This window comes from Mirounga leonina, unplaced genomic scaffold, assembly GCF_011800145.1.
Source record: "Mirounga leonina isolate KUSES-001 unplaced genomic scaffold, KU_Mleo_1.0 Mir_115, whole genome shotgun sequence".
In the NCBI taxonomy this organism is placed as follows: domain Eukaryota; kingdom Metazoa; phylum Chordata; class Mammalia; order Carnivora; family Phocidae; genus Mirounga; species Mirounga leonina.
This window is the reverse complement of record NW_023270268.1, coordinates 23,818,961-23,837,113: the sequence shown is the minus strand read 5'-3', so window position 1 is coordinate 23,837,113 and position 18,153 is coordinate 23,818,961. Positions and strand designations below refer to the sequence as shown.

The 18,153-nt window shown below is 39.8% G+C and overlaps 1 protein-coding gene across 3 annotated transcripts in view; it reads right to left on the bottom strand.

Moving 5' to 3' along the window:
- The window catches only part of SATB1 (SATB homeobox 1), a 78,348-nt gene extending 61,995 nt beyond the window's left edge, over positions 1–16,353 (bottom strand). Inside the window, exons 1-6 of one of the 3 annotated variants that reach the window (XM_034993965.1) lie at positions 14,778–16,353; positions 13,295–13,334; positions 11,833–12,067; positions 7,961–8,137; positions 7,066–7,192; positions 6,168–6,291 (exon numbers count right to left, since the gene is read on the bottom strand). In XM_034993965.1, coding sequence (XP_034849856.1) covers positions 6,168–6,291; positions 7,066–7,192; positions 7,961–8,137; positions 11,833–12,043 — 639 coding nt within the window. In that variant the 5' untranslated portion in view covers positions 12,044–12,067; positions 13,295–13,334; positions 14,778–16,353. Of the gene's footprint in view, positions 1–6,167; positions 6,292–7,065; positions 7,193–7,960; positions 8,138–11,832; positions 12,068–13,294; positions 13,335–14,777 lie in introns of those variants that run through there. The other 2 variants (XM_034993972.1, XM_034993982.1) reach the window with 2 other exon arrangements.
- Positions 16,354–18,153: the final 1,800 nt, after the last annotated feature.

The following is an 18,153-nucleotide window of genomic DNA, read 5'->3' as shown; positions in this document are numbered from 1 at the left end:
TTTATGAGTCTGTTTGGCCCATTCTAACATGAAATAGAGCAGGTTTAAAAAGCAAATCCAGATAGAGCCCAACTTGAAATTTAAGTAGTAATTGTGAAAAAAGACACTCCAAAAGCACTCTAAAACTAGCTCTGTTTTAGCAAGAAAATCAGATTGATTAGCATGATTTGGTTAACTTCTTAAAAAAAACAATTAGAAAATAGCATTTAGTAGTCTTTCTCCAGGCCATGTCTACTCCTAAACCTTGGCAGAATTTATTATTCTGCAAATCAGAAAAAAATAGGGGAAATGCTCTCATGATATGGTAATTTTCCTTGCATTAGTGATTTTGAGGTCAAAGGAAACCTGTTCAGATCTAAAACAAAGCACAGGTAAAAATCTATTAAGTGAAAATGAAGTACTTACACAGTTAAGCACTCTCTAAATTGGCATGGCTTAAACTCTTTCATGTTTTACTATTGTGAAAAGATAGTAGCTATAAAATATTTGAGATCAATCCATTTTAAGTTAGATGCTTTATTAAGTTTGGCTTTTTTGATTAATTTATCTGAAAGGTTACAGAGAGCTAACATCAAGCTACAGTAAAATTCTTATGTATCTAAATCAGCTAAAAATGAGCCTGATATATGAGATTCAAAAAGCAGAACTTGCAATTTAGAGCACATTCTTATTCTTCTTTCTTCTATATAGTAAATTCTCTATATTATAATATTAACACAATAACTCACTAGGTTGAAAGAGAATGAAGTAGTAACTGGTTCAAAAGAGAAGGCAGGAAAAATTATCAGCAGTTCATACTACTACCCATGTAAGACTGGTTTACCATTTCCTTTATGGATCTCACCATGAATACAATTGCTGAAAATGGTAATAAAATCCAATCAGTATCAAGTACTTGAGGGCCTGGCCAAGCAGTGTTCATAACCTTGGATTCCCATGGTCAGTAGGGTAAGGGCTGGGAAAAGTTTTGTAATTTAAAAAAGGATACACATTTAACAACGAGATTTATGTATTACACCAAGAAGGGGCAAGTACAAAATCCTACAAGCACATCTCAAACAGGAAATGCTCTATTTTTAAATGGAGTGGCCAGCTATATCCACATCCATCATAGCAGGCCAGTGGCTGACTAAGGTCTATACTTGCAAACAGACTCAAGAAATTCAACTGCCCACTGTTTCCGATGCAAATGCCTAACATTGTCTTGGGGCTCAAACAAAGGGCTAGTAGCTCAATTATACCTACTGATCCAGATGAATGTGACAGGATGTGGGAGGAAGTGACTGCCACAGAGCTGCTAAACTCAAACCTTTTGGAATCTCCCAAATACCAGATTATCCCAGAAGTCAGTCCCTGTGGTCTGAACTACCCTCCCACCTCTAAACTAGGGGCATGGAATGACGATACCTTTAAAGGAAGTCAATGTACAAATAACAGAATCAAATCCCATATGCTAAAGAAAAATTTCAGCGGTGAGAATAAATGCAATCGGAAAACTGTAAGCAGTTATCAGTACTTCAGGGAAAAGGAAGTATTTTATAAACCACATCAAATTAATTTGAGAAAGCCTTAAAAAAAAAAAAAAGTCCGTCATCTATATGTGACCAAGAAGGATATTTGGTTAAGCTCACAGGCTCTGGGCATGAATTCTCATCCCTCTGCTTTACCAGCTGTGTAACTATAACACTCAATTAAACACTCTATGCCTCAGATTTCCTCAACTGAGAATGGGATACAAACTATATACTGCTTAGGGTGATAGATTTGGCCATGATACATCAAAAGCACTAAATAAAAGTTATTATTATTTCAACCATTAAAGTGTATCATCTTTATTACTACATAGGAAATAGGATGCCTGTCACATAGCAGACTGTCAATACATATTTTTGAATGAATAAGTATGTGAATATGTGAATAAATTTCATAGGGTTAGACTCTCACATGAAATACAATATATGAATATTGATGTTGGATATTCTCGAGAGAAGTGATTACTGATGTTTAAAAATTTTCAGAAATGTTATTTCAGTCTAAAAATTATGAAACAATAATGCAAAGTGCAGTTTAAAAAACATATATTTACAGCATAACTGATAGGGATTTTTAAAATGTTGCTCCGGTGTTATGCATCATATAGACTGAAAATCAACTGAGCACAGAGGTTTATTAAATGTCTTTGGCAATGACTATCAAGTTTCCTAGAATCGGCATGGTTAAATGGTAAGCTTCCAGAGGGCAGGGTGATTTACCTGTTTTGCCAATACCTAATAAAAAGTCTGACATATATTACATCCTTAGATGCTGTCAGGAAAAGGAAAGGAAAAATGATTTTACTCAGTATGACTTCTAAATGGAACGTTCAAACCTAAATATATTTTATATATGTTTTACTGCTTGAAAATAAAAATGACAATTCTCACTTACTTCATGTGGGACTTGGGCCTGGAGCTACTTTTCCCCAGGTGAGAAAGGAAATAGAAGGTGACCCAGTGCCTTAAAAATGTGTGAGTGTGTGCACGTGTGTGTGGTGGGGGAGGGGTGGGAAAAATCTACCTATCAGATTTAAAATTTCTCAGGACTACCTGACCTAAACGTTTTTAGAAGGAAAACGTTAGGCTGGGAGAAGTAATAACTGACCTTTTACTTATGGTACTTTTCACAAAATGAATCTATCCTTGTACTGAATGTATACATATTTCTCCAGTTCTTAAGTTCAATTTCTAAAACTTCAGGGAAAACGAAAATGAAAATGAAATGCTTTATTGTAAATCAAAATGTTTACTTTATTTAACTCCCCATTTACCTCCCAAATCCATACTCTCAATGTTCTCATCACCACAGGCTTTCTTCTCCCCAAGCCAGATGTATTCTTTCTTTACTTGCAGTTCAAAACACAATGCCCACCTTATCTAACCACATCCACTGAAAAAGTGAGAGTAACAAGAAAGTGACCAACTTCAGATCCATAAGGAGCTAAGTGTTTGTGTCTTAGCAGGTTTTTACAAAAATAAATGCGTGGTACAAAAACTTAATAGATGGATGTCAATCTATTTGGGCAGATTTATGATTTAGGAAGGCAGTAACAGAAATAAGGGCATAGTTACAAATCAAACCACATGCACCCTTATGGAGTTCCTGCATCTGGAGAAAACCTTGCAAATATTATCAGACATTATGGAAAGACAACATAAGTATTCATTTTAAAATCAACACACTCTAAAATTTATCATTGGGAAAGGACTTTTGGGTCGGTCACTGACCAGCATTTTGACTTTAATCTCTAGGGCCACTGGCTCCTTCATCTGTCCAAGGAGGAGTCTGGGTAGGATAAAACTTAGTTCTAAGATTCCAAGGACATCTGCCCAGCAAATGTGGGCAATCCTCCTAAGAGCACTGGAGGCAGGCTTGTCAGATACCCCAGGCACATTCATGCTGGATTCCCACTGGTATTCTCTCCCAGCCTCTACTCTGTGAAGGGAGCTGAACTGAGGTCTGCAGGGTGGACATTCTGCTCAGCATAACAGTAAGGGACTCTATAGCTATACTTGCTACTGAAGTATTTTATCATATTAAACAAAACTCTTAATGTACAGCAAAATGTGGATGCTAGATTGTATGTTCAAAATTCTCAAGTGAATAAATCAAAACTCCACAGGGGGGTAAAACAAGTCTTAAGAGTTGGCATTTCTTGATGGTAGGTTCCATTTTGTATAAGACTGAGGCAATATTTTTTTGCTAGGCATTTTTCACAATGCCATCTTCATCACTCTCTCTCAACCACAGGGGAAAGAAAGAGCAGTTTTGCCAAGCTCAGCATATATTTTGGGCTTAGGCCTTACAGAGCCTGGATTTCTCTGCTTTAACTAATAACTTATAACAGAAAAGAAAATAAAGAAGCGAATGGAAAATAGTTCATTATTAAAACATTCTGCATTGAGTACTAAGAGTCATGGACTCATCCTAGAGAAAGAAACAAAAGATGACACAGCAGAGTATAAAACAGCTCACTCATTTAAAAGAACAGGTTGCATTTTTTTCATAATATTAAACATTAAATTAATTTCAAATATTTGTTGCTGCTGGTAAACGACACATAGCTTTTTCAAAAGATATTTTTAAAGAAAAGACAACTGTAATTATAACTGATGTTGAAGTTACAGCCTAGTTCCACCGCTCAGCGATTACTGCAGGGTCTCCAGCTACACACAGATGCACGTTCCTCCAAAGGCCTCTCTACAGAAATTCACCAATGTAGGACTCTAAAACCAAGCCCCGAATTTCATTTTGTCATTCTGTTTAATGTTATAATTGTCTGTATTCAATTCATTTCCCATGATAACATTAAGTAAACTCACAATTATATTTAGAAGCTATAGTGAGGTGGAGTTTACTGGCTGAATGTTGATGTCATTTAACAATTAATTCTCACTGCTTCTATCAGTAAATACTCGTACTAGCATCATCTTCTCCAGGTCACGGTAAATGCCTTAAATCTTTGCCTGAATTTACTTCCAAAATCAATGGGACATTTAGCAACACATAGATGCACAGCATTCCTGTACTGGGTGTTTATGCGTATTTTAACTCTGGGTTTAAAAAAAAAAAAAAAAGTTTATTTCTAGGACATTTCAAATGTGCAAATGCTAGCAACCAAGTGACATATTATCTGAAGTTGTCTGCAAAACCCCAAGTCCCAGATGTAAGAGTCACCTGCTTCATTATATCATCCTATTGATTTAACTGTGTTTAATTAATTTAAATTACTTTTATTCGATGGTTATAAATCCACATCCTCTCTATTCCAAGGGTGAGAGAGGGAAGATAGAAGGAAATAAGCTAAAATGACAAAGAGCGTTTGCCCTTTGACACTTGCGATACAGAAAATATTTTACCTATGGCTATAGCCTACCTTAAAAGAATATCGAAAGCCGTAATTAACTTTAGATTTAATTCATTCGCTCTATTCCTGCAACTGCTAACAAATATCAAAGTAAAGCTGATGGACTGTAACCTGAGATGCATGGAGTTTCCATAACACAGCAGCACCAAAGCCCACAAAGCTTCCTTCCAAAGGTGTTAGTAGCCTCACGAGCATCACACTGGAAATACATTTTGAGAATATCTCAATTGCAGAAATGTTTATAGCAAAATCAGTTCACATTCAAGTGACTGACAGACTAACACTCAGACTTACATTTTGAACTTGAAATAAAAGAAGAACTTCGAAACGGGGTAAAAATCCAGTTAGATCGTACTTGAATTATACTATATCATGGGATGACCTCACATTGGGTTTGACACTGAGGGATGGCATTCTAACACAATTATGTAGTGACTACACAGCAGCCCATTAAGAGCAGGTTCACAGCACCCTTTTCTATGTGAAGTCAGCTGAGCATTATCAAAAATGATGTTTGGTTTTAAATTTAGAGACAGGGGCAGTCTCTATCGAGAGTTTTAGTTACGCTTCACCAAAATTCATTCTAAAATATCAAGTACAATAGTAATAAATCTTTGTCTCACTTCAAGAATCTCTGATGATAGGACAGGAATCTCAGAGAGAAAAAAAAAAAAGATTCCACCAAGAGACAAAACAAAAAAAGTAAACCAATGCCACAAAACTGGTGACAAAATCCCCCCAAAAGTAACTACTCAATCTTTAGTTACAGGGAAGAAACTTATTTTTATAATTGCTTATACTAAATGCTTTTCTCCCCCTTTTTGCAATGAACAAAATATCCCAAAACCGTACTCTCATTTTGTTCAGGTAGCATGGCAAAGTTTTATATTAACACTCTCACTGACATTCCCACTCACCAAAGGCTCCTGAAAGTTATACCACCTTTACTCTTTCTCAAATTAGGGCACTCAGGAGAATGCGGCTTCCATGATCAGAGCACTCAGAAGAGGAATCTAAAAACAAGCTAGCACAGTCTTCTGCTGAACTGTTTTTCCTTTGCTCTTTTCCCCAAGGGAGAGAAAGTGTAAACGCTCTGTTCAGAATAAATCAGGCATACTGTTTAAAGTCACCAGTGGTCAAGACACTTTGCAATTTTGACAGTCTTGCTTCAGATACCAGTTGCTTTAGACTATGGAGCCCCATCAAACCTCAAATCAGGGCTGCCCATGATGGCTTATTATTTATTACATGCTATGCTAAGTACCTGTGAAAGGGGGCACTCCTTGGCCAACGAACTCTGATTCATATCTTTCAGTAAGTCCTTCAGAGCATTCCTTACTGTGGTGTGCGACCATTGTTCGGGAGGCAAGTCTTCTAGTTTGGGGCAACTATTTGAGACATAGATTAGAAAGGGGATTATTACAAGATTGCATCCCGCTGCAGAACATTCCTTTAAGACAGACAGATTTCATTTTGCGCATCAAACAGATGCATCTGGAGATTGCTCTCGGTCTCCTGATTGTTCCGATTAGTTAATTACTTTATACAACACATCTGCTGTATCGATGCATGAATTATACATCAGCTGCCTGTGGTGGCTATTTTTTCATGTTACTTCTACCTTCCTGCTCTGATGCGCTTGGGAAGACAATTTAAGGTGTACTGCTTTCTCACGAGCCATCGTGAAAAGCATTAACGTATTAACCGTTTTCCTTTCATGACTCTGTTCATACGAATTAAAATGGTAAAAAAATATAAATAAATAAGATCGCGGCAAGAGTGAATAAGGCACTCTTTCACAAAATGTACGCAGATGGCACTGTTCATGATATGCAAAAATATTTTTCTCTTAAGTAAACTTTATGTAAAATGCCTTCTTGTAATGCATCATTTAATTGACTAAATATAAAAAGTCTTGTCTTTTGATATCCTGCACAAAACCTACAAATTTGGTGGTGGCGGGGGGTAGTAGAGGGAGGCTGCTTTTAAATATACACTGAAGTTAGAAAAATAAAAGCAGAAAGAGTAAAGTAATAAAATCAGTTTGGATTAACCTTTCTGAAACACAGAGTAAATAAAAATCAAAGGCTGACCAGAGACACTTTATTTCAAAAGATCAGGCACATAGAACGTTTTGCCCTAGAACTGCTGTCCTGACTCACCTGTGTAACTGAATTTTCAATGTGACCACATGATACACGTCTTGAAGCATATCTGCTACCGTAGCATCAGGGGCATCTGTCACATAAGACAGTGGAACTGGATTCCACTTTCCAACCTGGATTAGCCCTATTCCAGACAAAGAGAATATGTCACTAAATATTTTACCTTTCAGATAATATTTCTAGTAGAAGGTGGTGGTGGTTTTTTTCATTGCCCCCACCACAAGCAATATTGTTATTTCTGTTTGAATGATTCCCTTCCCTCTAAAAGGCAGGTCAATGAAAATATTCACAGCTTAGCTTTCCAAATTGTGAAATTATGTAAATGACTGTAGGGTTGTTTATTATTTTGGAAATAAAACCCCATCAATAAAACCTATGCATAGGCCACATTTTCCTAACTTATAGGAAGTTCCAATAAGACATAGCTGAACCAGTTCTAAATGGCTTTACGATTTAGATAAGATTCTCTATTGCAATGGGAATCAGCACTGAAAAATACTTTACAGCCCATAAAACCATCAGAAACAGAATAAAAGAAACAGAACTAGATATTCAGTCATAAATGCAAATTGACTCTCAACAGTCCATCTGCTCAAATACGCTCCTCACTTCCTTGTGGGTCCTCAGTGGAGCAGATTATTAAGGTCAATAAGCATACTAATGATTCAGCTGAAGTAATTTAAAAAAAAAATCTACCTCGACATTCCACACGAGCAAAATGTGTGTTAACTAAACCAAACTGAATTAAGCCAATTTTTTAAACCCACAGTCTATAAGGAACCAATGTAACACACAGGCTACAGTTCTTTGAATAAAAATATTCAGTGCTTTCTCTGCAAAGTAAACAAAGGATGCCAAGCAATTTTTCCAACCCCACGTATGCATTATTTACCTTTGGCCTGGGCAGCAGAGCTATGCGAATAACCCAGAGACAGCAATGCCATTTCTATCAGCTGGTTGAAAAGCATATCCTTTCTCACCAACACAAACTCCGCATGCTCCTCCTTGCAATCATATTCAATGGCGTTTTCATAATGTTCCACCACGCAGAAAACTGGTAGCATGGTTCCTATCAAAGAGACAGAGAAAAAGAGACGCAAACCAACAATCTTCAGAAATACAATCTGGGGGGAGGAAAAACTAAACCATGAAAATAAATCTTCCCAACAGTGAGAGAAGGGGAGACTGTGTTTCCAAGGCAGACAGGGCACAGAAATACAAGCATGCACACACAAACATATACACACTCTTTCATTGTTTAAAGTTGTAAGAGATTCTATTTAAATAGAATGTGAACTTGGTCCTAAGGTAACTTGGGCTCTGCTTTAATATTAGCAGTACATTTTCCAAAATCAGTTAATGCAGAATTACCTTTTTGATCAAATAATAATGCTGATGAGAGAGAAGTGTCTTGTCTGATCTGCTATGAGTGGTATACAGGGTGCAAATGTAACTCACTATAGTTGTCTTCAGAAGAACCCACCTTCATGCTTTCTACATGCTTTTGTTAATATTAAACTTCTCCTGTTTGTGTCCAAATTATCTTTGACTCCAGCATTTTTAGCATTTTCTTCCTTTTTGAAGACCTTTACTTAACAGTTCCATAAAAGAAACACAAAACTTAACCAAACTGATGCTCAAAATATATGATTTCAATATGTGCATAATGTAAATAAGATTTATTTCTATGGCCACTGATTTAATCTACCTGACTAAAAAGATACCACAGCAACCATAGGTCTTGAAAATGAACAATCTTTGTTGCATGTTATGAGAGAGAGAAAAGGAAAGTGGCCTCAGAAGGACATACGAGGATAAAGGAATCTGCATAGATTTGATGTGTTCTCTATTTACTTTAATCCAATGTAGTAACTCAGTAGCCAGATGATTAATAAGCACAGGCTACACCACCGTTAGAAAAGAGGCTTCTAGAAATTGAAATCATGGAATGCTGTAGTACTCAAGGTGTTTATGCAGCGCACTGTCAGACTCCCAGTGATATACGGAAAAGGGTTAAAAGCAGATGCATCTGAACTGTACTGTGGCAAACTGCCAGGAGGGTATCATCTTTAGCATAAATGATGACAAGGGTTACTTTAACAGGGCACCCAGGATCCCCAATTAGTCCTATAACATTAATGCCTCTGTAAGTCTCGGCCCTCTGGACTCACAGAATCCTACCAACTTCTGGAGATTTCTAGTGCATACCAACCAGAGCTCAAAATCAGGATTTCCTCCTGACACTAGAGATGCCCTTTAAAAAGGCTCTATTTTCTTGTTTATGCTGAACAAAAGCCAGCAGTAAAACAGCTACATTTTTTTACATGTGCATCCTCACCAAAGCCTTCGTGAACTGTTCACTAGAGATCCTAGCTCTGACAAATAAACCCCTTTAGGTTTACTTAGAAAAGCTCACAAACTCATTCGGAGGTACCCAACAGGCTAGGCATGAAAAACAAGCCGCAGAGCTTGCCAATATTCTTGTCATTCATTCATCTGTTTTATACCAGAGAGAGAACCTGTCAGGGATCAGAAGAAGACTTGGGAAGACCACAGCAAAAATAGCAACATGCAAACTGGTGATTTCTTCCTTGGCTTGAAGGTACTTTGGCAAAATTTCCTAAACAAATAAACAAAAACACCCAACCTCTTTTTCTTAAGTAGCGCTTTCTCATCTCAACCACAATTTTTATCTAGCACCTGTCAAACAGAAACCATGCACATGAAAAATAAGATTAAAACACACATACACACACACCACCACCACCAAAAAGCTTTAGTAATTTTGTTGTCTGAAGCAAGCGGAGAACCTTCTACAATTAAACTAAATTTTTAAAATAAGTCACTATGAAAGCAATGTTTAAAAAAAAAAAATTTGAGCAGGAAGGGAAATTACTGTACTTTGGTTTCTCCTCCCCCTGTTCTGATGGCTTCAAAGAGTTGGGTTGGTACAACAAAAACATACGCATTGATTTTTCCTCTTGCAGAATGATACAGACGTGTTGTACTATCTGTTCCTTAGACCTATGAAAATAACTATAGGTTTTGCAAAGCTGTCGAAACATACTGGATTTACTTCAGACTTTATTTAGAGATACCCTATAGACCATTAAGGTGGCTACTGAGAAAGTGACAAGAGAATCGTTTAATGACAAATCTAGCTGCTAAACCTTCTAGCAAACTTGTCACCCTTGCCTTCCTGATACTGGAGTAATGCTGAACAGGAGCCTTCTCTGAACTGTCTGATTATTTGTGCTAGTGTTTGGCGAGACTTCCAACTACAGCAACTTCATAACCTTCCAGCATTAAAAGGGGAGTGCACTGGTCACTGCTGAATGCTAAAAATACCACATGATTTAAACCTGGAGGCAGTCTTAGAAGCTTTTGCTGAAGGTTTATGAGCCTGTGTAAACAGCACGTCTGCCATAAGGAGCAGTGAAGTCTGTAGAATCCTTGTCTAAAACTGTCCTGGCATTAAAGTTTGCTGTGCAAATATCACATAATACCAGAGACAGCTGAAATCTCCTATTTAGGAATTTATGGAACTTATATGTTTGCAGGCGTCAGAAAGTCTTTTTTATAGAGCCCCAGTGCTTCACAGTACAATATTAATGCACTCAGTTTCAAAAGCCGTAATAAATTATATTTTTAATGCTCTTACCCTGGCTTTCTTAAGATGCATACATTCTTGGCAAACAATCAATAAATAGGGTAATCATGAGTAGAGGCCAAAGAATTTGCTGAAGTGCTGTTTTTCCATTTTTAATAGATAAAGATCTAACAATACGGACTGCTGTGTCTGTTCATTTCAGGATCAATATATTCTTTGTTTTCGCCAAACCAAGAAAAAAATAAATGATTGTATGATAAATGTTATGCATCAAACACAATGAAATTCCTCTGCCTTCTAACTTTATCTACTTAATATTCTTGGTTGCTAAAAGATGGCATTTTTATCCTTCGCTTAGCAAATGTAAGGAAAAATCTGAATCCTAAACACAGTTATTCAGAGACAAAATAAAGACCATTATGAGACACACACATTATACCCAGCATAGGCACTGATCTACATAAATAGCAGTGCTGAACACAAAGTTGTTAAACTTCATCAATTTAATATAAAATTGGTAGAAAGGAGCCACACAGTTTCATATCCTCCCTTTATAAATTTGCTTAAGTCTGCCCTTCCTTTATCAAAAAATATTCAACCATAGCAAAAATAAAAAACTAGAATCATCAGGTTTTTCACTGCTAAATAATAAATTTGCTCTTAAGAAAACAAGCCACAAAAAAAAATGACATCGCAAAACTTTTACATCATATCACGTAAGATTCCCATTATCTCTGAAAATGACTTATAGCTAGTAATCCTCTGAAAAAACCCAAGACAGTCCTCAAACAATCTAAGTGTCTTATTCTTAATCGGGGTTAGTTTAAGTAACAGCCACCTACACAACCCCTACTACAATAACACCTTGTCAATGGAAGCCTTGTGTAACGAAGGTCGTTACATTTAACTCAGTCCTTCTCATCCAAACACCCAACGATTCCACTCTATAGTAGGGTAAGGTGCTCCAGTCAAGCACAGAGCCTACACCTTCCAAACATGACTGACACGGCAGCGTGGAATGTAACTAATTTCACATCAGAAAGAGAATCAAGGAAAAGAACATACATGTTCTGCCTCTCCACCCCCACACAAAGTGGACTTGAGTAGACACCAGGGCTTGCAGCTTTCCAGGATTTGGCTTGAAAAGTATTTACCTTTCCTAAGGTTGGTTTTCATCAGATGGCCCGAGTGTTTTAAAGGCACTCCCTGCATTTTTGCACCTGTACTCCCAAGTCTTCCTCTTCCTAGTGGGCTCCCGTTCTGCTCCAGGCGGGCAATCTTGGCTGGTGGACCCTTCGGATCGCTCACATTGTTAGACATTTCTGAATGTTCTTTCCCCTGAGTTGCCTCGTTCAAATGATCCATACTCAGTTACCCTCTAAAGATCACCTGCCAGAATTTAAAAAGAAGACACGTTATAATTAGATGGGGGTCTCTCTCTCTCTCTCCCCCACCCTCTCATATATATATGATACACTGAATAAATATTTTATCCCTAGCTATTTCTCTCCACAAATACAACATACTTGTAAAATTGATTAACTAGGTAAATAATATACTGCGGATGTTACTGTATTTTTAGGTAACAGTATTACATTTCCATTCAAGTTAACAGAATAATTTGTGGAAACTGTAGCTACACATATTAGAATAAAAAGGTAACTTGTCACCTACCAACAAAACTAAGTTGGGGGAAATGGGCTTACTTTTGTTAGAACAAGAATTACCATAAGTATAGCTAAAAAGAAAACAACATATTTACGTAGTCCCAATTTTTAAAAATTAGAAACTCATTACGAACATAATAGTAAGTAACACTTTAATCAAGAATGGAAAGACTATCACAGTCCAAAATATTAATTAAATCTGATGTACATGTTTACATTTTTACACAGTTTAATTTTTATGAGGAAAAAAATATATATATACCACCTCAAAAGAAGGTAGCAAATATCTGCTTTTTAAACTCCTCATTGGCTTTACAGGTTAATTCACAGAAAAAGTTTTCTACTGTTAAAGTTTCAAGAATTAGGTGACCTGTTAAAAATCTAGTCAAGTCCTGGCTCAAACATGTGATTGGATCACATCACCCTTAAGGAAATGGAAAGAAATGGAGGATTTCTTTAAATACCCCAGGTGCTTAAGCATTACAACTTATGTGTTTTAGCATTAATATTTAGGTGTCCCTTAATAATAGAATGCTCTTAATTTAAATAGCAAAAACCTTGAAAATACTTTGTGATATACATACCAGATTGAAGTACCAAACTCACTTTTTTAAAAAATCTTGATGATTTTGGTAAAACACAGTCACCAGCATTTAAAAATAATCTTGGTACGCAATGAAGTCAACATCTTAATTGACTTCAGAAAAAACATAGCAGATAATTGTCTTCAGTTATATTATACATTGGACATCAATTTTCATACTGTTTATAATAAAGCAATTAGTACAATATCAAAGTCACTTCTAAAATGCAGTTTTAACTGAACTGATAAGAACAGGTTTAGCAGAATTATTTTATAAACTTTCACGGTACTTTACGTGTGGGAACTCACCAATACTAAGGGAAAGGGGATCATATTTAGGAAAGCTAACGAGAGTATAATAATTACCATTTTCTTCCAGCTGTCTGGTAATTCAACATATCTTGTACTTAAAAAAAAAAAAAAAATTATTGTACCAAAGAAGCTATTGAGATCTGTGTTTGTTGAAAGCCAGCTTGTATTAGCATGGCCTTTCTGTAAGCATTTCTTCCCTCTTTAACCATAGATTACTTTGTCCATTATAATCAAGAAAAGAGGTGAATGGGGGTGGGGGGAGCAATGGTAATCTGTAGGTTTAAAAGCAACCTTAAGAATGCCAACTGAAGAACTATAAAGTTTGAGAAATAATGGCTATTTATCCTTGTACTCTAGGGTGGCACGCTGAGAACTAAAGGTTTACCGTTGATCGAGGTCCCATCTGTTTTTGGTTATGAGGTTCATTAACAATAAATGTGCCTCTTTTAACCACTTTTTATCAAGATTACTCTTTTCCATTATATTAAACTACAGTCTAAAGCCAAAATTAGAGAGCAGTGATTATTAACTTATTCAAAACACTGTTTATAATGTTTTATGTGGATTATAATACAGAGCTGCTTTTTTTGAAATTGGTTGCCTTACCCTAGAGCAGAAGATGAATTTTAAAACATATGATTTAAAAAGAAAATACTTAACCCTTGGGGCAATTTGAGGGGAAAAAAAGGGGAGGGGAATAGGCAACAGCATCAAAGTTAACGCTACAAAACATATTAAGTAGTCATGAGGCTTAACAGCATTATAAGCTCTACAGCAAATGAAAGTGATAGATTATAATTTAGTTAATGTATTGACAATCAAAACATCATATAGGTCATGCAAAATTATCCTTCCAATACCCACCTATAAGAGTCTATTAAACACTCAGTCATCTTGTAAAAAGCTTTACATTATAAAGCGAAATTACATGCACATAAAACACCCAATTTACTCATTTAAACTCTATGCCCAAGGCTAAAGTTCATCAAACCTCAGTATGGTATTGGAAAGAGCAGCCTCCACGGGGCCTGCTGGACTGACAGCACGGGAACTAACTACGGTCTCAACAGATGCCAGGCTGAAGAGTTTCTTTTGAGTTACACATTTTAAAATGCATTTTAGTGTAACGTCTGGTTGGCACACAGAATGCAGGCTACTTTCTCAAAATCCCATTTCCCTGTCCATAAACCAAGTCTATATATGATCATTACTGAATAAAACAGTGAAATCAGACACAGCTATTACTTCCTCAAAAAGAAAAAGAAAAACACGAAATTCCGGTTTCAACAACCTATTTTTTGCAACGTGGGATCTTTTTCAACGAGTTCCTTGCTGGATAGCCTCATTCGCCCCCCCCCAAAGAACCCCATAATCACATTTTAAGAGATTGTGCTCTTATCCATTCCATATGGCCGGCACGATCCAGGCCAAGCTTTCACTGTGACCTTTTAAAGAGACAAAGAAGCAAAGTACTATCTAGAAACAGAAACACTGCAGTTTTACTGAGTGAAATTAGCAAAACCGACCTGAAACTCACCACTTCAAAACTTGACAGCATATAAATAACAAAAACAAAGGAGATTTCCTTTGCAGCCCGGGTTCTTGAAGAGAAGTTCAAGACTGATGTTTTCTATGTCCTTTTTTTTTTTTTAATTAAAAAAAAAAAAAAAAGCAGCAGACCTGAAGGCGACTTCCCCTGAAATTGTATTATTTTCTCTTCCCCTACCCCCGCCCCCCTAAGCGGGGGAAGGGCAGAAGTAAACGTCTAGAAGAGTAGCCATGGGAGAAGGGTTTAAAAAAAAAAAATCACAATTCGAAAAACAACATATATGGTTTGTAAAATGTCTAACCTCAGAGAACGGGGTTTTCGATGGGGGAGGAGGGGAGAGTGGGAAGTAGGGAGGAGGGAGAAGATAAAATTGATCTGACAAGTGATTCGTTGGGGGAAAAATCGTAAAAACAAAGCAAAACCCGTTATGAGCTGTACACTGTGGTGGTGCTGGGGAGGCGAGGTGGTGACTGAGGATTCTCTTAAAAAGAAAAAAAAAAAAATCACTGCGGACAAGGTCTCAAGAAAGGAAAAAAGGTCCCCTCGCTTCCCTCCCTCCCTCCTGCTCGCTCGGGTTCTTCGGTGTGAGGACAGAAAGTCTACTTCTGGCTGTCACTTGCAATATTATTCTCTAACAACCCCGGAGAACGCAGAGAGGGGAAGGCCACCTCACCTCCCTTCCAGTCGCCCCCACCCCCTCCCCAACAATTGCGACTAATTATTAACAAACCTTAAACTTTCTTCCCACAGCCTCGCACCCCCAACGAGGGCATCTACCGGGGGATAGCGAGGGTGGGGGGCAGAAGGTCGCGGAAAGAGCCCCGGAAAGGCACTGAAATGCCACTTTTGATTCGGCCCTCGCTGATAGCAGCCCCGAGGACCCTCTCCCAGCCCATTGACGCGGGGCTGCGAGCGCCTGCGAGCCGAGTGAGTAGGGAGAGAGAAAGAGGGTTTGGGGGGAGGGGGAGGGAATCAGAGGGCACCCCCAGCCACCTCCACCGCCTCAGCAGCGACAAACTCCCCGCCCCCTCCCCCCAAAAAGTCGCCAAGCTCTCACTCAGCCAGAGTCCGAGGTAAACAACGAGCACCACAATGGCACTGGGACTTGGGGGGAAAGGAAACCCAGAAACCCCAACAAAACTGATGAGGAGTTTCCCGAAATGCAAGAGGGGGTGGGAAGCGTCCTCCGGAGTCGCCCGGCTTTATGCTCGGTCCTCGGGCCGGGCTAGAGGGCGGCTGTTGCTGTTGTTGTGACGAGGCCGGTTGTTGCCGGGTGGCACAGGGAGAGGGGTGTGTGTGTGTGTTTGTGTGTGTGTGCGTGCGTGTGAGCGCGAGTCCCCGGACGGGGCTGCTTCTCTCTCTCTCCCTCGCTCGCTCTCGCTCGCTCTCCCCCGCGCTGCCGTCTCTGCCCCCATTAAATTATTAGTTGACTCATCCCGGCCGCTGTCGCCGCCGCCGCCGTGCCCAGCTCGGCTCCGCGCGTCCGCCCGGGCTGCAGCCCTCTACGCCGCCGTGCCTGCTGCTGCTGCTGCTGCTGCTGCCGCCGCCGCCGCCGCTGTGGCTGCCTCTTCTTCCTCCTCCTCATTTTAATACAAAATCACCCCGCTCGCAGCCCCAGCCCCGAGCACGCAGCCTCCTCCCGGCCGCCCGCCGCCGCCCCGAGCCCTTCCCCAGCGGGGCCGGCTCATCCGCCGCGTCCGGGCAGCGGGAGCGAGCGAGAAAGTGGCGGCGGCGGCGGAGGAGGGGGGAGGGAGAGGAGGAGGAAGGGGGTGCGGAGCGGAGGAGGAAGGCGGCGGGGGGGGCAGGGTGCAAGGAGAAGGCGGAAAAGGGATGGGGATTAAAACCCGGGCTGGAGGGCCGGGATTGGGGGAGGGGGCGGGGGCGGCGAGTTAAAAAGCAGAAAGACAAGTAACTAGTGAATGAGTGAGGGAAGGGGTGGGGGGGCAGCGCACGATTTCCGGCCCCGGGCGCGCAAGAATTTGTAATGAGCTTGATTAGAGTGAGGCGGCCCGACATTTATTACACACAATACCGAGAATAACAGGGCGCCGCGCGAGGGTTAGAGCCGGCCGCCGCCAGGCGCGCCGGGGCGGGCGCGGAGGGGAGGGGAGAGGGGGCTTCCCTGGCAGCGGCCGCCTCGGCGGGGAGGGGAGCGCGCGGCGTGCGGGCGGCAGGGGCAGGTGTGCGAGAGCGAGCGGGGCGGGAGGAGGGACGCGACAGGCGGGGGGCGGGGGGGGGAGAAAGTCCCAGAGAGGAGGGGGTGAGGGCCAGGGGGGAAAACTAGCCAACCACCCACGCGTGAAAAAGCCACAGAAAGGAGTACGTCGGGAGCGTCGCGGGCGGGCCCCCGAGGGGCAAGCCAGGCAGGGAGGGCGCACTGGGCTCGCGGGAGAGGGGCCCGGGCGTGCAGGTGACGAGCACAGAGTACAGAGGTAGGGGGACTTCAGGAAGTGGCCAAAGGGAACATTCGGGAGGTCGATCTCCGGAGAAGCGCGGGGGTTACAGAAACGATTGCACAAGAATAAAGGCGGGGAGCCCTGAAAAGCTCTCGCGAATATTTATCCTCAAAGGAGGTTGAATCCCGAACTATTAAGAGCCGACGTTTAAAAAAAAAAAAAAAAAAAAAAAAAAGATGAGTAAGAGCTTTCTGTATCTAGTCAGGGGTAGGTTCAAAACTCTCGCTTCTGAGCCATAGAACACGCTGGAGGAAGAAATACGTGGCCCATAGTGGCCAAGTCAAACAAAATCTGGGTCACTTGAAAGAGATGTGACTTGTTATCACAAAGGAGAAGACGCGCCACCATTCCTAAATTAATTTATCCCGGGTGAAAGAAAAGTTTGGGTTGGTAAATACATCTGTCGTAGCAATAAATACTTCTGTAATCTAGGGTAAGTTACCCAGTTAGATTAATGGTCATTAGCACAGAAGTATGATCCTCTTATTTGGATAATCTATTAAATACAGTTCCTATAAAAGTGAAGAACATTACAATCTCATTCAAAACAGAGATGCAGCGTTTATCGCTTGGGTTTCAATACTAACATCTTAGAAGCCTGAAGGCAGTTAATCATTAAACAAAAACCAAAATGTTTTAAGAATTATTTTTCAGAATACACTAGTAGGGAAAAGAGAAAAATCAGTCAGATAAACATTTTGTTACACATTAAAAAGCAACAAGTTAGCACAAGTACTGAGATAAGAGGGGAATATGCAAATTAAGCTCTTTAAAGCTACCAATACACTCTCAGAGACACTGTTTACATTAGAAATCTAAGAAAAGCAGAAGGTAAAGCAGGAGATAAAGTATAGGAAATAATGGCCTCCTGGGGAGAACAAGTTAAGGAGAAACACAATGAAAATATA